Raw genomic sequence first — 23,491 nt, 5'->3', positions numbered from 1 at the left:
AAAGTTCTATTTTAACTTCATGAGTCCACAGGACTTGTTTCCAAATTGCATCAGGCTTGTTTTGATGTTCCTTTGCAAATTTCTGATGCTGAATTTTGTGGTGAGGATGCAGAAAAGGTTTTCTTCTAATAATTCTTCCATGAAGGTTATGTTTGTCCAGGTGTCGCTGCACAGTTGAACAGTGCACCACCACTCCAGAATCTGCTAAATCTTCCTGAAGGTCTTTTGCAGTCAAATGGGGGTTTTGATTTGCCTTTCTAGCAATCCTATGAGCAGTTCTCTCAGAAAGTTTTCTTGGTCTTTCAGACCTCAACTTGACCGCCATCATTCCTGTTAACTGCCATGTCTTAATTACATTACGAACTGAGGAAGCAGCTACCTGAAAAGGCTTTGCTATCTTCTTATAGCCTTCTCCTGCTTTGTGGGCATCATTTATTTTAATTTTCAGAGTGCTAGGCAGCTGCTTAGAGGAGCCCATGGCTGCTGATTGTTGGGACAAGGTTTGAGGAGTCAGGGTATTTATAAAGCTTTGAAATTTGCATCAGCTGGCCTTTCCTAACAATGACTGTGAACAAGCCATAGCCCTAACAAGCTAATTAAGGTCTAAGACCTTGGTAGAAGTTATCTGAGAGCTCAAATCTCTTGGGGTGCCTAAACTTTTGCATGGTGCTCCTTTTTTTTTCCACTCTAAATTGTACAAAACAAAAATAATGCACTAATCTTGCTTAAAATGTTGAAAAGAATGTTTCATCTTTAACTTTATGACTTTTGGAGATCAGTTCATCTTCTACTCACTTAACTATTCACAGTAACAGAAATTTTGACCAGGGGTGCCCAGACTTTTGCATGCCACTGTACCTCTATCAGGTCATCCTTCAACCTCCTTTGATCAAGGGAAAATGTGCCCAACCTCTCCCAGTAAATAAAATCTCCACACCAGAGAGTTGATCCTGGTGAATTCCTTCTACATTCTGTCCAGCACAACCACATCCTTCCTACAGTGTGGTGCCCAGACGTGCAGACTAACTAGTGTTTTGTAAAGTTGAAAGATAAAGTCTCAAGTCTTAAATTCTTTGCCATGGCCTTTGACATGTGTCATGTGCCTTCATTATCATTGTATCTTCCTGTGTTGCCACTTTAAGGGAACTAGGAATTTGGACTCCCTGGGCCCTCTTTGTGTTCATCAACATTCGTTAGTGTCCTGTCATTTACTGTGTATGTCCTACTCATGTTTAACTTCACAAAATTTAAGCTTTTTTTTACACTGAGAGTGGTTAAACTCTGGGACTCATTTTCAGAAAAGGCAGTGCAATTAAATAAAATTATTTTTAAAGCCTATTCATGCACAGAGTAAATAGTCAAGGTAAAAATGGATATTGTCATAACGAGGGCAAATGGCATTAGTTTTGATGGGCAGAAACGTCCCCACGAACTCCACGTGGAAGGCTGTTGTGTTGTATGTGGAGAAGAGTGTAAAATATCAGACTTATAAAAAGCAAACTTTTATTTTCACATTTTAGAAATTAAAGTTGGAATTTAAGGCTACTTCCCCAACCTTCATTATTACTTCTCTGTTATTATCTATTTATGAATGAGATTTGTGGCATCAACAAGCTTGCAAGTTGATTTGGATTCAGATTTTTTTCTCACATGTGCAGTGAAATCCATTATTTGCATTAACAACCAGCACACCCAAGGATGTGCTGGAGACTGTGTCGCTACACATTCCAGTGCCTACAACGCATGCCCACAATATTCAGCAGAACAACACAAGCAACAACAACAATTGAAATAATAATTGCACAGTTGCCCCAAGTTTAATACTGAATTGGTATTTATAAATAATTTTAATCTTTGATATGAAGCTTTAATAGTGAGGAGAAAGTAATTTTTTTAAAATTAAAAACTGCAGGTACTAGAAATCTGAAACAAAAACAGAAAATGCTAGAAGCTCTCAGCAGGCTGGGCAGCAGCCCTAGAAAGAAAAATAGTTAAAAGTTTCAGGTTTGGGACCCTTCCTCAGTATATAATAGTTATTTTTAGTAAAACTGGCTGGTTATGCCAAAAGATATGTTCCTATATATTTGGAAGCAATGAATGGGTATTGCTTTAAAGAACCTTAGACGATATTATTTCCTACTGCCTCTGCCTTTAAATAATACTTCATTACTTAGCAAATTCAAGTTCAAGTTTTTTTATCACCTGACTGTACGTATATACAACCAAATGAAGCAATGTTCCCACGACCCATCGTGCACTCACACATAATATATCACACACTGCACATAAACCAAAATATTATATTTTAAGTTAATAAAATATAATATAAAATGAATGTAGTAAAGTAGGGCACAGTTAAATTGTACAGTAAACTGCTCCCTGTCCCTAGTGACAAGACCTCGCTGATTGCAAGGTGTTCATTGGTCACACAGCCTGAGGGAAGAAGCTGTTCCCCAGTCTGGCAGTCCTAGTCCTGATGCTTCTGTACCTCTTTCTTGATGGTAGTGTGTCATAGAGATTGTGGGATGGGTGGTAGGGATCCTTAACAATGCTCTTGTTAAATTAACTTTTCTTACATGCCTGTCTGCATCAGTTTGTTCATTCTCTGGAATTTTCAATCTGATTATGTCATTATCTATGTCATCTTTTTCTCTTTATTTCTTCATAGAACATAGAATAATACAGTACAGTACAGGCCTTTGGCCCACAGTGTTGTGCCGACCCTTAAACCCTGCCTCCCATATAACCCCCCACCTTAAATTCCTCCATATACCTGTCTAGTAGTCTCTTAAATTTCACTAGTGTATCTGCCTCTGCCACTGACTCAAGGCACTGCATTTCACGCACCAATCACTCTCTGAGTGAAAAACCTTCCTCTAATATCCCCCTTGAACTTCACACCCCTTACCTTAAAGCCATGTCCTCTTGTACTGAGCAGTGGTGCCCTGGGGAAGAGGCACTGGCTGTCCACTCTATCTATTCCTTTTAATATCTTGTATACCTCTATCATGTCTCCTCTCATCCTCCATCTCTCCAGAGAGTAAAACCCTAGGTCCTTTAATCTCTGATCATAATCCATACTCTCTAAACCAGGCAGCATCCTGGTAAATCTCCTCTGTACTCTTTCCAGTGCTTCCACACCCATCCTTTAGTGAGGTGACCAGAACTGGACACAATACTCCAAGTGTGGTCTAACCAGAGTTTTATAGAGCTGCATCATTACCCCGCGACTCTTAAACTCTATCCCTCGACTTATGAAAGCTAACACTCCATAAGCTTTCTACCTGTGAGGCAACTTTCAGGGATCTGTGGACATGTACCCCCAGATCCCTCTGCTTCTCCATACTTGCAAGTATTCATGTATTTGTACATTCTGTATCTGCCTTTTTTTCACTGTCTTCCTATATACCTCTGTCTCTTCACTCCAGAAATTGACTTTTTTTGTATATCTTTCAAAGGGAATGACATCCATATGAAAGTTCAACCTTCCTGGGTAACTGCTTTGACATGGGCAGACATCCAAACACCATTCTTAAATGAAGACATTAACAAACAAGCTGAAGTGTTATTGGTAGGACGACTGGATGGATCAATTGGCTGCATCGAAGCTGCAGAGAATACCGTTTCTGACACGATTAACCTAGTACATTGTCAGAGAAATGATGGTATGTTTTAAATGAGAGCAATGTAATTCAATTGATAAAACCATGTTGCACTTTAGCATGTGTGATGAATCTGTTTACAATTATAATCAAATAGTTTGTGATATAATTTTGGGGTGCATTAATTTTGGATCTTCATAATATAGAGTTTTTAAAGATGTTGGTAGTTCTCAGTAAGACAGAAACTTCTTCCCATCTAAAATGGATGCATCCCAGATGACTGAGAATGGACATTGCAGTGGATTTGGTCCCATGTTGGTATTTGTCCATAGAGATAAGGATGATATCAAAAGTCTAGATGTTGCAGATGTGTGATTCTTATTTTAGAACATTCCATCAGCATGGTAATTGGAAGACAGTCATCCTAACATCTTTGAGACAATAATCAAACTTATGACAATAATAAAACTAATCAGAATTTGGAAAATTATAAGGTAATAAAGGAAAGTTGGCCTTGGTTTGTCAAAAGGAAATTGTGCTTGATCAACTTGGTGGATTTCAGTTGATGACGGTACTATGTTTGATGCATGTAGGGACTTTTAGAAGGAGTTTTAATAAGTCACAGATTGTAAGATTGTTAATGTTAGTGTCTTTGATTAAAAGCCTGCGGTTGAGGGAATAGGTAGCTAACTAAGGACAGAAAGCAAATTGGACATTTGCTGTTGTGACTGAAAGGAACCAAGCAGCAGTGATCACCAGAGAGAAGTGTTGGAATCTTTTTCTTTGCCTTGGATTTAGAGAGGTATTTTTTCAAAATTCCCAGATGACAAATCTCTTATAATAGTAGCCAGTGAAGGCAATAGTGACAGACCCAAATAAGACATAAACAGGAAAATAACCAGAAATGTGGTACATAGTGTTAAATCCAGTCAAATCTGAAATTATACAGTTGGTGGGAAAATATGTAACGGACTATGAATGTGGGTTTCCCTTCCTCCACAATTGATGCTGCCCTCACCCACATCTCCTCCATTTCCTGAACATCCTCGCTCACCCCATCTTCCTGCTGCCTTAACAGTGATAGAGTTCCTCTTGTCCTTAACTTCTGCCCCATGAGCCTCCACATCCAACACATCATCGTCCGCAACCTCAGCCATCTCCAAAGGGATCCTACAATCAACCACATCTTTACCTGCCTCCCTCCTCCCCCCCCCCACTATCCACAGGGATTGCTCCCTCTGTGATTTCCTTGTTCATTCGTCATTCCCCACTAACCTCCCTCATGGCATTTATCCCTGCAAGTGGCTAAAGTGCTATACCTGTCTGTTCATGGTCTCCCTCCCTTCCATTCAGGGCCCCAAACAGTTATTCCAGGTGAGGCAACACTTCATCTGCGAATCTGTTGGGGTCACCTGTTGTGCCCAGTGGTCCCAATGTGGCCTCCTCTACATTAGTGAGACCTACCATAAATTGGGGGAATGCTTTGTTGAGCACCTCCACTCCATCCGCCAAAAGCAAAACTTCCCAGTGGCTAAACATTTTAATTCAGATTCCCATTCTGACATGTCAGTTCATGGCCTCCTCTTGTGCCACAATGAGGCCACCCTCAGGATGTTGGAGCAACACCATATATTCCATCTGAGTAACCTTCGACCTGATGGCATGAACATCAATTTCTACTTCTAGTTTTAAAAAAAAATTCCCTCCACCCCCCTCCCTTCTTCTTCTATTCTCCACTCTGGCCTCTTACCAGACGGAAGCAGCTGAAACAATTTATGGTTGAGGTGACTGGTGTCACTGATGATCTTCTAGGCTTTGTTTCTGCACCTGCTGCTATAAATGTCCTCAATGGAGGGTTCACATCCACAGATGCACTGGGCTGTCCACACCACTCTCTGCAATGCCCAGCAGTCAAGGTTGGTGCAGTTCCCATACCAGCGGTGTTACAACCAGTCAGTATGCTCTCAATGGTGCCCCTGTAGAAGGTCTTGAGGATTTGAGGGCCCATGTGAAACTTCTTTAGTCACCCGACATGGAAGAGACACTGTTGTACTCTTTTTTTTGCCACAAAGCCAATGTGTACAGTCCAGGTGAGATCGGTGATGTGTATACCGAGGAACTTGAAACTACTCACATTCTCAACTGTAAACCCATTGGTGTTGGTCAGGCCAAGCCTGTCTCTGTTCTTCCTGTAATGCACAATCAACTCTTTTGTTTTTTTGGACATTGAGGGAGAAGTTGTAATCCTGGCACCACTGTGTCAGGGGGTCAGCCTCTCATCTGCAGGCTGTCTCATTACCGCTAAAAAATAAGGTCGATCACAGTCATGCCATCTGTCAATTTGATCAGCAGATTGGAGCCATGTGTGACAGTACAGTCTTGAGTGTTAAGGGAGTAGAGAAGGGGACACAGAACACACCCTGGGAGGCACCTGTGTTGAGAGTCAGAGGGGCGAAGGTGAGGGAGCCCATCCTTGTCACCTGTCGGCGATCCAATAGGAAGTCTAGGATCTAACTGCACAAGGTGGGGTGCAGGCGAAGGTCTCTGAGCTTCCTGTCAAATTTGGCGGGAATTATGGTGTTGAATGCTGAACTGTAGTCCAGGAACAGCATTCTCACATAAACATCCCTCTTCTCCAGGTGAATGAGGACGGTGTGTAGTGCTATGGTTATGGCATCATCAGTAGACCAGTTCCATTAGTAGGCAAATTGTTAGGGGGGGTGGTAGCATGCTGCAGATGTAGTCTTAAAACAACCTCTCAAAGCATTTGCTTATAAACGAGGTAAGTGCAGCGGGGGCAGCAATCGTTCAGATATGCTGCCTTGGTTTTCTTAAGTACAGGCACAGTGATGGACAGTTTGAAACGAGGGCGCTACACAGTGGGAGAGGGAGAGAGTAAAAGGGTCCGTAAACACACCGGCCAGCTGTTCAGCACACACTTTAAGGAAGCACGCTGGGATGCTATCTGGCCCCGCTGCCTTGCGGCTGTTGACACATTGGAACGTTCTATACACCTCAGTCTCGGATACTACCAAGGCACAGGTCTCATCGGCGATGCTCCTCATAGGTTCAGTCCTATCAACCTTGAATCGAGCTAAACAAAAATGTATAGCTTGTCTGGGAGCGATGTGGCAATGTTGGCTGCACTGCTTCATTTCCTCTAGAAGTCCACGGTGGTGTACAGTCTTTACCATATCCAGTCACAGGGTTGTGACTGGATTTTGTCCCGGTGTCGCCATTTTATCACGTTGATGGCTCTACATAAATCATAGTGGCATCTCTTGAGCTCATGTTGGTCTCCGGAGGCGAAGGCTTTATCCCTTGTGCTGAGAACAGCACCCACTTAACTATCTATCCGAGGCCTTCTGGGTTGGGTAGACCCGGACCGATTTTTGGGGACCATTGTCTTCAGTGCACTTCCAAATGAAGCTTGTGACCACCTGCATGTATTCGGAGATGTTCTCAGCTCAAAGTACCTCCCAGGTGATGCTACCAAATCAGTCTTGTAACATTGAGTCTGATCGGTTGGACCAGCAGTAGTTTCTGCCTGTAGTCGGGCAGGAGCAAGATGGGGGAATAGTCAGACTTTCCAAATAGGGAGCGGAGAAGTGCTTTGTAGGCATTGTGGACAAATTTTGTGTGTGTTGCTATGAATGGAATCATGTGATTGTAAACGTGGTGAAGGGCTCAGAGACTAAGTTGATGTAAGTGCACATGTGTGACCCAAGATATTTTGTGACAGGGCATGAATTGGAACAAATTTCTGCTCATCTAAATACCAATACAAGAAAGGTGTACTAAAACATCATATTCAATAGTTCGGGTCTCAACTGAAGTACTATTTATTTCAGGCCACTACACTTTATGAAAGATGATGAAATGATTTTGAACAATGATACCAGGACTGAAATACTTCTGTTTAGTGGAGAAATAAATGATATTCTCATTAAAGCATTGGAGATTTGATAGTTGTGTTGAAACTTATGAAAGACTGTTGTAGAGCAAGTGAAAGGAACTATTTCTAACAGAAGGACTGTCAATTGCCAATAGGCATAGATTTGTGGAGTCCAACAGCCAGGGCCAACCTTTCAGCTATGCATTGATTGGCATTCCAAAATAGGGTGAAGAGACTAGTATATTAAGATATTCTGGACTTGAGGATCTGAGTTATAGGGAAAGGTTGAAGAGGTTATTCTCTGGAGCATAGGTGAATAAAGGTAGATTTGATTTGATAGAGATATACAAAATTATGAAGGGTATAGATAGGGTGGGGTGAAACTAGAACTAGAAGTCATAGGTTAAGGGTGAAAGGTGAAATACTTAAGTGGGACCTGAGGGGGCTCTTCCTCACGCAGAGGCTGGTGTCAGTGTGGAATGAGTTGCCAGAGGAATTGGCAGGAATGGGTTTAATTTCAAAATTAAGACATTTTTGGGTAAGTACATGGATGGGAGGGATATGGAGGACTTTCATCGGGGTGTGGGTTGACAGAATCAGGTGGAATAATGGTTCGACCTGCACTAGATGGGTCAAATGGCCTGTTTCTGTACCGTATTGCTCTTTGCCTATGACTCTATAATTCTAATGCCCTGGGTTTACATTTTAATGGCCTGGGACAACATGACAGTGTTTGACAATGGCCTTAAGGAAATTCTTTCCATTAAGTTTTGGTGATCACTGACGTGACATTTCAGCTTTTCCAATGCTGGCTACCTCTCAGCTTGAGTAGCTTTATGGCATTCATCAATAGTGATGTCATCAAACAATCTGATCTGCAAACTGCTTTGAAAAATTCACAAATAAAATGTACTTTTATGTAGAGACATTTTAGCAAGCATGAAATAGCAATTAGCAGTATACGTAAAACAGAGTGTAAAATATCATAAACCTTTAACAAACTACTGTATATTGTTTAGCAAGGGAGAATGCCCAAGGCAGTGTTAAATTTCCTGTTTAGAGCTAGTGGTGATGAAGTGTTTTGAGAGGCAGATATTGAAACTTACCAGCTCCTGTCTGAGATCCGCTGCAATTTGCCCTCCAAAGCAATAGGTCACAGCAGATGCCAACTCATTGGCTCTTCACACAACTCTGGAGCATCTGGACAGCAAAGGTGCATTCCTCAGGATGCTGTTTATCAATTACAGCTCAGTATTTAATACCATCATCCCCTCAAAACTAATCAGTAAATTCCAAGACCTGGGCTTCACTACCCCTTTGTACAATTGGTTCCTGAATTTCCTTACTTGCAGACCCCAGTCAATTCAGAATGGCAAAAACATTTCCTCCACAATCTGTATCAGCACAGGAGCATGACAGGGTTGTATGCTTAGCTTGCTGCACTACTCACTTTACACCTTTGACCGTGTGGCTAAGTAAAGCTCCATCAACATATACAAGTTCGCTGATGACACATCAAAGGTGGTGATGAATCAGCATACAGGAGGGAGATTGAAAACTGATTGGTGTCACAGCAAGAACTTCTCACTCAATGTCACAAGACCAAGGAACTGAATGTAGACCTCAGGAGAGGAAAACCAGAGGTCCAAAGCCAGTACTCATCGGACGTACAGAGGTGGAGCGGGTCAGTAACTTTAAATTCCTGGGTATCACTATCTCAGAGGACCTGTCCTGGACCTATCCCGTAAGTGTAATTGCAAAGAAAGCACAACAACGTCTCGACTTCCTCAGGAGTCTGCAGAGATTCAGCATGTCATCAAAATCCATGACAAACTTCAATAGATGTGTGGTGGAGTATGTATTGACTAGCTGCGTTACGGTCTAGTCTGGGAACATCAATGCTTTGAGTGGAAAATCTTACAAAAAGTAGTGGATTCAGCCCAGTACGTCATGGACAAAGCCCTCCCAACCATTGAGCACATCTACGTGACATATTGCTGTAGAAAAGCAGAATCCAGCATCAAAGATCCTCACCACCCAGATTTCTCACTGCTACCATCAGGTAGAAGGTACAAGTGCTTCAGGACTCAAACTACCAGGTTCAAGAACAGTTGCTATCCCTCAACCATCAGGCTTTTGAACAAAAGAGGATAACTAAACTCATTCTATTTCTGGTGTTCCCACAGCCGATGGTCTGACTTTAAGGACTCTTTATCTTGTTATTTCATGCTCTTGGTATTTATTGCTATTTATTTATATTTGCATTTGCACAGTTTATTATTCATTGATCCTGTTTACAGTTACTTTCCTATAGATTTGTTACGTATGCCCGCAGGAAAAATAACCTCAGGGTTGTATGTGGTGACATGTATGTACTCTGATAATAAATTTTACTTTGACTTTGGCTATTTTCTAATCAGGCCACTAAAGCCTCATAATTTCTACTATTAAGTCAAATGTTTTTGGTTACTTTAAATTCTCAACAGAGCACTGATATTTAACGATTACTGCGAAAGGTTACAACACAGCACACCCTGAATCACAATAATGTATTTGAAAATTCTGGCTTTCCACATTTAGCCACATATTTAGACTCCAAGAGATGCTTTCAGTGTCACAAATAAATCAGTATTTTGGTATAATGTATTACATGCCTGTTGCTTATCAGCTAATAATTTTGACAAGTGCAACATGTATGACATACTGTAATTCCAATTATTTGCATTCCCCACCCAAACCAATTGATGATGCGTAAGTGCATTGTACTTTTAGTGTCATAACCCAGAATCAATATGTTTTTTTGTTGTTCAGTTGCTGTTCAGTGCATTGCCTGGTACAGTGAAGGTAAACCAATTGCAGTCGGGTACTCGGATGGGAAAATTTTACTTGGAACAAGAGAGTTCGAAAATGTGGAAGAATCAGTGATATTAGATTCATTTCAGGTAAATCATAGTTTCCTCTACCTATTTCAATTCTAGAATTGCTTTTCTCCGAAACAGCAACAGACCAAAATTAATAACAAAACATGTTGGAAGAATCAGCACGTCAGGCACCGCATAGAGATTTTCAAGCCAAAATAACAGTTAAGATCAATGATCTAGTTTGCTGTATAATGCTAAATTTGTGTTGTGCAACTTATTTTATCTTGCCTTTTTCTTATTTCTGATGAAGGAGAGTGTAACAAGCTTGAAATGGGATCCAACTGGTCATCTACTGCTTGCAGTTTCCAGGGAAGAGATGGTGAAAGTATGGGGAAGAATAGGAAATTCCTGGGTAGCAGTTCAAACTCTTTTTCACTCAGCGTTGGTCAATACTTCAGCATGGTGTCCACTTCCAGGGAAAGGTGTGGATCCAAGACTAATGCTTGCAGTGTAAGTATCAAAGGAAACTAAAATGTGTTTAATGTACCGTTCCTGTATTTCAAAAAACATAATTTCACCAAGAAATATAATGGGGAATTCAAAGAAAACTCCTTTCCCCAAAAATGATGAATCTTTGGAATTTGCTACCATAACTGAAATGATTACACCTATAGGTGGCTCAGCAGACACTAGGCAGAAGTGTTCATTTCTATGCCATATGTCTGATATTGTCCTAATGGAAAGAAAACCGTATCTTAAAACTGAAACATGTTGTTCTTTTAAACAATAAACTCCAGGGCAGCCAAAATCTATCATGTTCTCTCAATTTCGGAATAAGTACATTAGTATTTGTTGTTTTCAGGGATCAAAACTTAATTAAATATATTTCAGTCGTAAGTTACAAGATCTAGACATATCCGAGTTTACAAATAACAGCAAGGTTAAATAAGTTGTGTAAATGTGAACGGGAAGATGATAAGTGATAGAAGCTTACCAAGTGGATGAAACTACAGAATACAGACGTTCAACACTGGTTCAGTACAAGATGGAAACATTTAAAAAAATACAGCATAATGTAGGCTCGTTAGCCCACAAAGCTGTGTGGAACATGTCCCTACCTTAGAACTATCTAGGCTTTACCCATAGCCCTCTATTTTTCTAAGCTCCATGCAGCCAACCAGGAGTCTCTTAAAAGACCCTATCATTTCCGCCTCCACCACTATCGCCGGATGATCAAAAGATCATCCACTTTTGATCAATTTCAGCATAACTTCCTTAATAGAGAGTAGAGAGGTGTTATTGGATAACAAAAGGAGTTAGATAGTATATTAATCATTAAATGCCAGTACATGTTTAAAGAAAGCAAGGCTTACACGGTTGGAATAGAGTATTGGTGTTGACAACAGCAGTACTAAATAGGCAGTTACTACACTAGCATTCTGTACCATTCATCTGTGACATAAATTTAAATCCTACCAAAGGCAGTTGGAGACTTTAAATTAAAGTAACTGAATAAATCTAGAACTTAAATTGTTAGTCACAGCAAATATAACAAAGAAACTGCTGTTGATAAAACCCATCTGATCCACTAATATCCTTCAGGGAGGGAAAATACCATCCATGTTCATTTGACCTACAGTATATATATATATATATAAACACAAAGTACACTGCAGATGCTGTGGTCAAATCAACACGTACAAACAAGCTGGATGAACTCAGCAGGTCGGGCAGCATCCATTGAAAGGAGCAGTCAACGTCAGTCCTGACGAAGGGTCTCGGCCCGAAACGTTGACTCCTCCTTTCAATGGATGCTGCCCGACCTGCTGAGTTCATCCAGCTTGTTTGTAAGTATATATATATATAAAACTGCAAATGCATTAATATGATTGACATCAGTCTGCACTTCATGAATGGAGCCGAGGTTAGTTTCTACGATGGACTGCTTTCAAATCTCTGCAGTTTTATGGTCTTGGACAGAGCAGTTGCCCTATCAAGCTGTGATGCATTTGGATAAGATGTTGCTAAGCTACATCAAAAGACCCCTTCCTCTCCAATCAATCTTTCTTCTCCCTTCTCCCATCAAACAGAATATACAAAAGGTGGAGAGAACAAACCGTCTGACTCAAGGACAGCTTCCATCCCACTGATATGTTACCAGCCTCATGACTAGACCTCTCGTAGATGAAAAATGAATTTTCGATCTTCCAATCTGTCTGCTTGTGACCCTTGTACTTTATTTGTCTACCTGCACTGTACTTTCTCTGTAATTGTACATAATATTCTGCATTCTTTTTTTGTGTATTGCCTCAATGTACTTAAGTAAGAAATTATCTCCCTGGGTGAATTGCAAACCAAAGCTGTTCACTGTATCTTGATACATGTGACAATAATGAACAATTTCCAATCATAGTTCCATCTTTTAACTGTAAAAAAGAGACTGACTGATCAGTGATCAACCAAGTATTTTGGACCTAGCAGGCACACATATTGATTTATCACATTCCACAAAGCATTTCTTAAACATGTAATCTTTAGAGCTAGCCTAAGTCAAATTGAATCTCTGAAAATTAAAAAAAAACTTCAGCCGCTGGAAACTTGAAATGAAAACAAAAAAATGCTAAACGCTCAGCAAGTCAGATGGTATCTGTAGAGAGAGAAAAACAGTTAAGGTTCATTTTCAAAGATTCTTTGACAGAGTTAGGGCATCCTGAATGACCTCTCTCCATTTATAGAAACATAGAAAACCTACAGCACAATACAGGCCCTTGGGCCCACAAAGTTGTGCTGAACATGTCCCTACCTCAGAAATTACTAGGCTTACCTATAGCCCTCTATATTTCTAAGCTCCAGGTACCTATCCAAAAGTCTCTTTTAAAAAAAAAACCTATCGTATCCGCCTCCACCACCTTTGCCAGCAGCCCATTCCACACACTCACCACTCTCTGAGTAAAAAACTTACCCCTGACATCTCCTCTGCACCTACTCCCCAGCACCTTAAACCTGTGTCCTCTTGTGGCAACCAATTCAGCCCTGGGAAAAAGCCTCTGACTATCCACGCGATCAATGCCCCTCATCATCTTATACACCTCTATCAGGTCACCGTTCATCCTCCATCGCTCCAAGGAGAAAAGGCCAAGTTCATTCAGCCTATTCTCATAAGGCATGCTCCCCAATCCAGGCGACACCCTTGTAAATCTCCTCTGCACCCTTTCTATGGTTTCCACATCCTTCCTGTAGTAGGTGACCAGAACTGAGCACAGTACTCCAAGTGGGGTCTGACCGGGGTCCTATATAGCTGCAACATTACCTCTCGGCTCCTAAAATTCAATTCCACGATTTGATGAAGGCTAATACACCGAACACCTCCTTAACCTGCAGAGCTCCTTTGAGCATCCTATGGACTACGACCCCAGATCCCTCTGATCCTCCACACTGCCAAGAGTCTTACCATTAATACTGTATTCTGCCATCATATTTGACCTACCAAAATGAACCACTTCACACTTATCTGGGTTGACTCCATCTGCCACTTCTCAGCCCATATTTTGCATCCTATCAATGTCCCTCTGTAACCTCTGACAGCCCTCCACACTATCCACAACACCCCCAACCTTTGTGTCATCAGCAAACTTACTGACCCACCCCTCCACTTCCTCATCCAGGTCATTTATAAAAATCACGAAGAGTAAGGGTCCCGGAACAGATCCCTGAGGCACTCCACTGGTGACTGACCTCCATGCAGAATATGACCTGTCTACAACCACTCTTTGCCTTCTGTGGGCAAGCCAGTTCTGGATCCACAAAGCAATGTGGATCCCATGCCTCCTTACTTTCTCAATAAGCCTTACATGGGGTACCTTATCAAATGCCTTGCTGAAATTCATATAAACTACATCTACTGCTCTTCCTTCATCAATGTGTTTGGTCACATCCTTAAAAAAATTCAATCAGGCTGGTAAAGCACGACCTGCCCCTGACAAAGCCATGCTGACTATTCCCAATAGTCCAAATGTTCATAAATCCTGCCTCTCAGGATCTTCTCCATCAACTTACCAACCACTGAGGTAGGACTCACTGGTCTATAATTTCCTGGGCTATCTCTACTCTCTTTCTTGAATAAAGGAACAACATCCGCAACCCTCCAATCCTCCAGAACCTCTCCGGTCTCCATTGATGATGCAACGATCATCGCCAGAGGCTCAGCAATCTCCTCCCTTGCCTCCCACTATGGCGAAGCAGTTTATATTAACCACAATGCTTAACAACCTGAGCTGTAATTTTATTTTTAATATATACGTTTTAAGGTCTGGTTTTTGTTCGGCTGATGAAAATTATTCTGTTTTGATTTTCACACCAGGGGTTGTCAGAATGGCTTAGTTTATGTTTGGACACTACCACAAGGTGGCACTGCAGTTTCGTTGCCAAACTTCTTGCCTTCTGATGTACAAGGAAAGCAAACTGAGGTAGGGGAAGAAAGTTGCATTATGATCTGTGGTATGAATCTTTTGGACAGGAATTGATCTTAATCTGCAAAGATAAAGATTGAATATTGAATAGAAGTTTAAATCAAAGTGATATTCTGTACTGTAGGAACTTTTTTAACCTAACTTTTTATTTATTGTAGGATAGATTTCAGCTCAGAGGTAGAGCCAAGTGTATATTTCGTCTCAATGCTCACATAACTGCAGTGGTAGCGGTGTCCTTCAGTCCCAATGGATTAGCACTTTTGTCTGGAGGAATTGGAGGGTTGATAAATATTTGGTCTATGCAGGTAAGGATTTTGCTGCAGTTTAATTTTGAAATTTACTTACTAAAAGATACAAAACTTAGGACAAGTGAGAAGTAAAGATCCAGTTTTGCAGGGATTTTGTTAATATTTAACCTTGTTGCTTTTATAAACTTATAAATTTTTCAAGCCCACTTTTTTTCAGTACTTCCTTTGACCATCTCATTTTGATTCCATATGAAACAGAAGATAAATCAATTTTTTGTTCAATTTCAGGCTAGCAGGGAACTCTTGCCCACAGAATGCAAGTTTGTTTGGCCAATATTTTAATAGTTTTTGTAAATAACAAACCAGATTTCTTCCTTTATCAGAAGAGGAAATTAAACCAAGATAAGATTGTTAAAGCATGTTGATGAAGTGGAATATGGCCAGTTCAACTACAAAGTTCAACAATACACAGGGCCAAGCACCTCACTTGCTACAGAATCATCCTGAAGCCCACAGAAGTTTTTTCTTAGTGTCCATAGGACATATATGAGGGAGGGAGGGAGGGTATAGAAAAGAGTTGGCTTTGCTGCATAAACATCATAAACACAGAAGATTCTACAGATGTGGGAAATCCAGAGTAAAACACAGAAAATGATGGAGGAACTCAGCAGTTTGGGCAATATCAGTTAACATATCAGGCTGAGCCCCTTCATCAGGACTGGGATTCCAGTGGGGATTTGACCCTTAGGAGCCAGCTAGTGTCATTGGCAGACATGGAATGTGACAGTGATGATGTTAACGTTGGTTCAGACAATCATTAGTGAACATGAGTCAGGAGGTAAATGGGTGGGAAATAGGACATAAAACAGTACAGCACAGTATGGGTCTTTTGGCCCATGCACCATACCCCGTACGCCTCCATTCTTCTTTCATGTGCGTACATGAGAGTCTCTTAAGTATCCTTAATGTATCTTTCCAAAACAATAAGAGAGATTAGTTTTTTCAGAAATGGAACAAATTGCTGGAAACACCAAATAGGTCTGTGGAAAGGGGGCGACAGAATTAAAATTTCACGTGCAAGGCCGTTGCTATGATTGGTTCATTGTAATAGTCATGTTAGGTGATAGCTGGGAGTGTGGTGAAAGTGGGGATCATGGTTGCTGGTGAAGAGGCCTGAGTGAGTGCCACCTCAATGGATAAGTAAAGAAAATCTTCCTGCATCAGGCTACCAGCACTAAACAGTTACTAGCACTGGTTGGTCTTTAAGTTGACAAGGATGTTCGCTTCTGCGCAAGCAATCCACGTTATGCGTTGACCAAGATCCTAGAACTGGCCTCCGGGGTGGTTTGTAAGTCACTGCATTTGTGAAAGCAAATCTGATTGCAAGATCCACTATTTCCTTTGAAATTGTTTTTATTGAAATTAAATTGTGTTTCAAAAATACTGTTCCATATAAGCGAAATTGCAAATCTGCCTTGAGCCACACACAAAAGAGCTAGAGGAACTCATTGGGTCAGGCAGCATCAATGAAGGGAAATGAATAGATGATATTTCTGGTCAAGACAGTTCATCTAGAGTTCAGATGAAAGGTCTAGACCCAAAATGCCATATGTCCATATTCCTCTATAGAAGTTGACTGACCTGCTGAGTTCTTCCAGCTGGTTTGTGTGTTGTTTCACATCTCCAGCATCTGCAGTCTCTTGTATCTCCAGATCTACCATGATATTATTTTTCTTTTGGTGCTTCTGAAAGTTACATTTCAAAATAAATGTTATATGTAAATATTAAATCAAGCACTTGTTAATTAAGAACAAATGTATCTTTTTTCTTTCTTTCCTCTCAGGATGGTTCAGTTCTGCAGACAGTAGTAACTGGTCTAGGGTCAATAGTCGGAATAGCCTGGATTCCAGACATTGGAGTAGCAGTTTGCTCCAGCAGAGCGAAGGTCAGTTGGTTATAATTATTTAAGTTGATCACTAAAGAAGCAAATTCAGTATTACAAAGTGAAGCTTTTTATTTGTGAATACTACAACAGAATTCTACCACTCAAAACCAAGGATTTATGTAATTTTAAAGTGCAGTTATTGTTGCACCCAATTTCCACACAGATCCCACAAACAGCAAGATGTGTTAAGAGAATGTTGATTGATACCTCCCTCCCAGATGCGCTGAATAACTTCTCTTTCTTCTTTCTTTTTCAATCTCTTTATTATTATTAATAATATTATGAACAAAATACAATTGATATATTAATAAAGGGATTACAAAGATACAAATTCCCATTACACATGAAAGAATACATAAGCAATGATTACAGTATAAATGAGTTTTCCCAAAACATGGACCATACAGTATATGTATGAACAAGGTAAATCTAGGTATTTCATAATATATGATATAAAAACAGAAAAAAGAAAAAAAAATTGCAAAATTGACTAAACTACTAATCTAATAACTAATGAAGAAGAAAAAAGAAGCAAAAAAAGAAAAAAAAAGAAAAACTAAAAAGGAAAAAAAAGGGCTGTTTATAATATCTCACAAGAATACATAATCATCAGTGTCGTCAACTCCGATCCTCTCAACATAAATAAGATTAAAGCTGGAAAATCCAATAAGCTTGGAACAGGGTCATATTACATCATATGAAAATATTGAATAAATGGTCTCCATATCTCTTCAAATTTAATAGAAGTATCGAATACACCACTTCTAATTTTTTCTAAATTTAAACATAACATAGTTTGAGAAAGCCAATGAAATACAGTGGGAGGATTAATTTCCTTCCAATTCAACAAAATAGATCTTCTAGCCATCAAAGTGAGAAATGCAATCATTCGACAGGCGGAAGAAGATAAATGAAGTGAGTCCATCATTGGTAAACCAAAAATTGCGGTAATAGGATGGGGTTGTAAATCGATGTTCAATACCGCAGAGATAATATCAAAAATATCTTTCCAATATTTTTTCAAAAGCGGACATGACCAAAACATATGAGTTAAAGACGCGATTTCAAATTGACATCTATCACAAATAGGGTTTATATAAGAATAAAAATGAGCTAATTTATCCTTGGACATATGGGCCCTATGTACGACCTTAATGTATTAATGAATGTTTGGCACATATAGATGATGTATTAACTAATTGAAGAATTCTATCCCAATTCTCAATAGGAATAATAAGATTAAGCTCTCTTTCCCAATCATTTTTTGTCTTATAAAGGGCTCTGAACGTATCTTCATAATTATATTATAAAATTTTGATATAAGCCCTTTTTGAAAAGGGTTTAATTCGAACAAACTCTCCAGAATATCTGAAGAGACAAAATTTGGAAACGTAGGAAGTACCGTACTTAAAAAATGCCTAACCTGTAAATATCTAAAAAAATGAAATCTAGGCAAATTATATTTATTAGATAATTGCTTAAAAGACATAAAACAGTTGTCCGAAAATAAATCAGAAAATCTTAGTAAACCCTTAGTTTCCCAAGCCAAAAAAGCTTGATCTATAATTGAAGGGTGGAAAAAACAATTAGATACAATAGGAATATTTAAAACGAATTGAGTTAACCCGAAAAATTTCCAAAATTGAAACCATATGCGTAAGGTATATTTAACTATCGGGTTGTCAATTCGTTTCGGCAATTTAGAAAGAGCAAAAGGGAGAGAAGTCCCTAAAATAGAACCCAGAGCATAACCTGGTACCGATTTAATTTCCAAAACAAACAATGAGGGCCAAAAGAACCATCCCAGTCTTTCAACCAACATAACAAATATCTAATATTAACTGCCCAATAATAAAATCTGAAATTAGGTAATGCCAACCCACCTTCCTTCTTTGTCTTCTGTAAGTATATTTTACCTAACCTGGGATTTTTATTCTGCCATATATATGAGGAAATTTTTGAATCAACATTAGTAAAAAAAGATTTCAGAATAAAAATTGGTACCGCTTGAAAAATAAATAAAAACTTAGGTAAAATAACCATCTTAATAGCATTAATTCTACCTATCAGAGATAAAGATAATGGCGACCACTTAGTAAACAAGCCTTTAATCTGATCAATTAAGGGTAAAAAATTAAACCTATATAATTCTTTATGGTTTTTTGTGATTTTAATCCCTAAGTAAATAAAAGAGTCATTAACTAATTTAAAAGGTAAATTTCCATAATTTGGGACCTGTCTATTCAAAGGAAACAATTCACTCTTATTAAGATTTAACTTATACCCAGAAAACTCACTAAATTGAGCCAACAATGATAGAACTGCTGGAATAGATTTCTCAGCGTTAGAAATGAATAATAATAAATCATCTGCATACAAAGATACCTTATGAATATCTGTCCCATGATTAATACCCGAAATATCCTGTGATTCTCTGATAGCAATTGCCAAAGGTTCTAAAGCAATGTTAAATAGTAATGGGCTAAGAGAACAACCTTGTCTAGTGCCCCGAAAAAAACGAAAAAAGGGAGATCTTTGATTATTAGTAAACACTGAGGCTACTGGAGTGTGATAAATCAGTTTAATCCAAGAAATGAATGTCGGACTAAAATTAAACTTCTCCAACACATAAAATAAGTAAGGCCATTCAATTCTATCAAATGCTTTCTCCGCATCTAATGAAATAACACATTCTGAAGTGCTATGTGAAGGAGTATAAACAATATTCAGTAATCTCCTAACATTGAAAAAAGAATAGTGATTTTTAATAAAACCGGTTTGATCTTCCGAAATAATTTGGGGTAATACCTTCTCCAGCCTGGAAGCCAGTAACTTGGAAAAGATCTTGGAGTCCACATTCAATAAAGATATTGGTCTATAGGATGCACAGTCAGTAGGGTCTTTATCTTTCTTCAGTATTAAAGAAATGGAAGCTCTATAAAAAGATTGTGGCAAATTCCCCAATCTAATTGCTTCTTCAAAAACCCTGCATAACCAAGGAGAAAGAGTAGCGGAAAAACATTTTAAAAATTCTACTGTATACCCATCTGGACCTGGTGCTTTCCCAGAATTCATTGAGGAAATAACCCCTTTAATTTCTGCATCCGTAATAGGAGTATCTAATATTGAAAGATCATCGGATGATAATTTTGGAAAATTCAATTTCCCAAGAAAATCACACATGGTATTATGATCCTGAGGGAATTCAGATTGATACAGGGAGGTATAAAAGTCTTGAAATGACTTATTTATCTCATCATGGTTAACTGTCAAATCCCCATTCTGCTGACGAATCTTAGTGATTTGACGTTTAACCAAAACATTCTTCAACTGACTAGCTAACAGTTTACCCGATTTATCACTATGTATATAAAAATCAGATCTGGTTTTCATTAATTGATTTTCAATTGGAGATGTAAGTAATAAACTATGTTCCATTTGAAATTCAACCCTTTGTTTGTAAAGCTCCTTACTAGGAGTGATCGAATATTTCTTGTCAATCTCTTTAATTTTATCAACCAATAAAAGAGTTTCCTTCTTAATGCGTTTTCTCAGACCAACAGAGTAAGAGATAATCTGTCCACGTATATACACTTTAAAAGTGTCCCAAAGTGTTCCGCAAGAAATATCATCCGTGGAATTAGTTGAAAAGAAGAAATCAATCTGCTCCTTCATAAATTTAATAAAGTCCGGATCTTGCAATAAGGTAGAGTCAAATCACCATTGTCTAACATTAGAAGCTGTATCCATAAATTTAATAGAAAGTTTTAATGGAGCATGGTCAGAGATAGCTATAATATCATAATTACAACCAATTACCGAAGGAATAAAACAAGAGTCAATAAAAAAATAATCAATTCTCGAATAGGAATGATAAACATGTGAGAAAAAAGAAAACTCTTTGTCGTTAGGATGCCGAAATCTCCAAATATCAAAAATTCCATTATCAGTCAAAAAGGAGTTAATACAAGTGGCCGACTTATTGGGTAAAGTCTGAATAGATATAGATTTGTCCATCAAAGGATTTAAACAACAATTAAAGTCACCACCCATTATTAACTTATATTCATTTAGATTAGGTAAAGAAGTAAATAAGGACTTAAAAAATCAGGACAATCCACATTTGGAGCATAAACATTAACCATAGCAACCTTTTTATTACAAAGTAAACCCGTAATTAACAAAAATCTACCATTCGGATCCGAAAGGATATCGTGTTGAACAAATGCAATAGAGGAGTCAATAAAAATTGAAACTCCCTTAACTTTGGCATTCGAATTCGAATGATACTGTTGACCCCGCCAAGACCTTAAAAAGCGATATTTGTCCTCCTTCCTCACATGAGTTTCTTGTACAAAAATGATATGAGCATTAAGTCTTTGGAATACTTTGAAAATCTTCTTTCGTTTAATCGGATGGTTTAAACCATTAGTATTCCAAGACACAAAATTAATGGTCTGAGCCATGCTTCTAAAATCAACCCTTTGGTATAGAAAGGGTTAACCAAATTATAAACTCATGCACCCGGAAGAGGAACAAAAATAAAGAGCGGACCCGGAAGTGACGACATCGTAGACATATTTGTAGTTCAGAAACAGCCCAAATGAAAAAACTAAAACAAACTGGTAAAAGAAAAATAAAATTAGAAAACAGACCATCCCCCACCCCCACAAGAAAAAGAAAGAAAGCCAAAATATGGCTAGAAAAAGGAAAAAATGAGACTAATTCTACCCCCATATCAGCGGAAGACCACTCCGTATATAAAGGATATATATTAAAAAAACCACCCCAACTTTAAAATTATAATCACTGAACTAAAAACCACGCTTCTTAATATACTTTGTTGTAAAAAAAAAAGAATATAATCACTAAAAGCTTATAAATCGGGTTATAACCCAAACAAATCAAGAAATATTTAAACTATGATAAACGATGCATTATAGGAAGAAGACGAGAAAAGAAAAAATAACGCCATCTTAAACAAAACCAAGAATATTTTTCCAAAAAACCACCATCTTAATAAAAAAGAATTTCCCTTCGAAAGGTTAAAAATATACCTTCGAGGGAACAAAAATAATAGTCAAAAATATAGTATAATGGTTAAAGTGTATAAAACAGAGCGATTAATATAACGAAAACACATTTTAACTTAAATATAAAGTATAGGATAAACCTACACCAATAACCAGAGACTAACTCTGGTTTGAGGAATCGAAGTTCTCCTCCAGATACTTTCTTGCTTCAGATGTAGAAAGGAAAACCTGGCGTGGAGCATTCGACGGAGAAATTCTAAGTTTCGCAGGGTATAAGAGCGCAGGTTTTAGATTTTTCTCATAACATTCAGACATCAGAGGTTTAAAAAGAAGCCTTTTCTTCATAACTTCAGGACTAAAATCTTCAACCAAACGGAAGTGGTACTCTTGAAATTTAATCATTCCAGCCCGCCGAGCCACACGAATAAGTTGTTCTTTGTCGTGTACATAGTGAAACCGGACAATTACAACCGAGGGTTTAGCTGGAGCACTCAATGAACGACGCCAAATTCTATGTGCTCGATCAAGTAACGGGGGATTCTCTGGGAAAACCAACGGGAACGCATCTTTTAAAAGTTGAGCAAAATATTTCGAAGGATCGTCTTTTTCTATGCCATCTGGGAGACCAAGTATACGTAGGTTCTGTCTTCTGGACCGATTCTCAAAGTCGACACTCTTAGCTTTAAGTGATTCCACCAGTTTAATGGTCGAAATTAAATCCTGTTGCAATTTTTCAATTGTCAAATCTCGTTTCCGAGCTTCTTCTTGCAGAGACGCAATAAGAACTTGCTGCTGGTTAATTACTGAATCCGTCTTAACCATATAATCTTGAAAGGCCTTTATATCTTGTTTAAAAACTTGTTGTAGTTCATCGAATTTTTTATCCAAAACCTCCATAAACAATTCATAAGTTAACTCAGTGCGTTGCGGTTGAGCTTGCTTCTTTCCATTACCGTTCGGGTTACGCCCCGGTTCTCGTCCTTTAGATCTAAGAGCCATTTCTGTTTGCATATCTTCAAAAATTCACAATAAACTCTTAACGATAAGCCCAAGAAAATAGCAAGAATCTTTTGGTGTAGGTAAAAATAAGTTGGATAAGGGTGATCAAAGGTTAAAAAAAGTAAAGGTTATGGAGTGAATCTAAAACAGTACTCACTCCATGAGCGTCTCCCGCTGACTCCGCGCTGAATAACTTCTACGCCCAGTTTGAGGCGGAAAATGACGTGGTGGCAAGGAAGTCCACCTCTCCTACAAATGACCAGGCGCTGTGTCTCACTGTGGCCAACGTGAGAAAAACCCTGTGCAGGGTCAACCCACAGAAGGCTGCTGGACCAGACAACATCCCTGGTAGAGTGCTCAGAGGATGTGCAGACCAGCTAGCAGATGTTCTCACTGACATCTTCAACATCTCCCTGAGCAACACTACCGTTCCAACGTG

The 23,491-nt window shown here is 38.9% G+C and overlaps 1 protein-coding gene across 4 annotated transcripts in view; it reads left to right on the top strand.

Moving 5' to 3' along the window:
• Nucleotides 1–23,491, top strand: part of LOC140737724 (probable E3 ubiquitin-protein ligase HERC1) — a 273,953-nt gene that overhangs the window by 190,580 nt on the left and 59,882 nt on the right. For all 4 annotated transcript variants that reach the window (XM_073064301.1, XM_073064302.1, XM_073064299.1 and 1 more), the window contains 6 exons: nt 3,459–3,665; nt 10,309–10,439; nt 10,669–10,868; nt 14,719–14,824; nt 14,986–15,132; nt 16,919–17,020. In XM_073064301.1, coding sequence (XP_072920402.1) covers nt 3,459–3,665; nt 10,309–10,439; nt 10,669–10,868; nt 14,719–14,824; nt 14,986–15,132; nt 16,919–17,020 — 893 coding nt within the window. The remainder of the gene's footprint in view (nt 1–3,458; nt 3,666–10,308; nt 10,440–10,668; nt 10,869–14,718; nt 14,825–14,985; nt 15,133–16,918; nt 17,021–23,491) is intronic.

Source organism: Hemitrygon akajei, chromosome 13 (genome assembly GCF_048418815.1).
Source record: "Hemitrygon akajei chromosome 13, sHemAka1.3, whole genome shotgun sequence".
NCBI classification, from domain to species: Eukaryota; Metazoa; Chordata; class Chondrichthyes; order Myliobatiformes; family Dasyatidae; genus Hemitrygon; species Hemitrygon akajei.
This window is presented reverse-complemented; position numbering and strand designations above follow the sequence as displayed.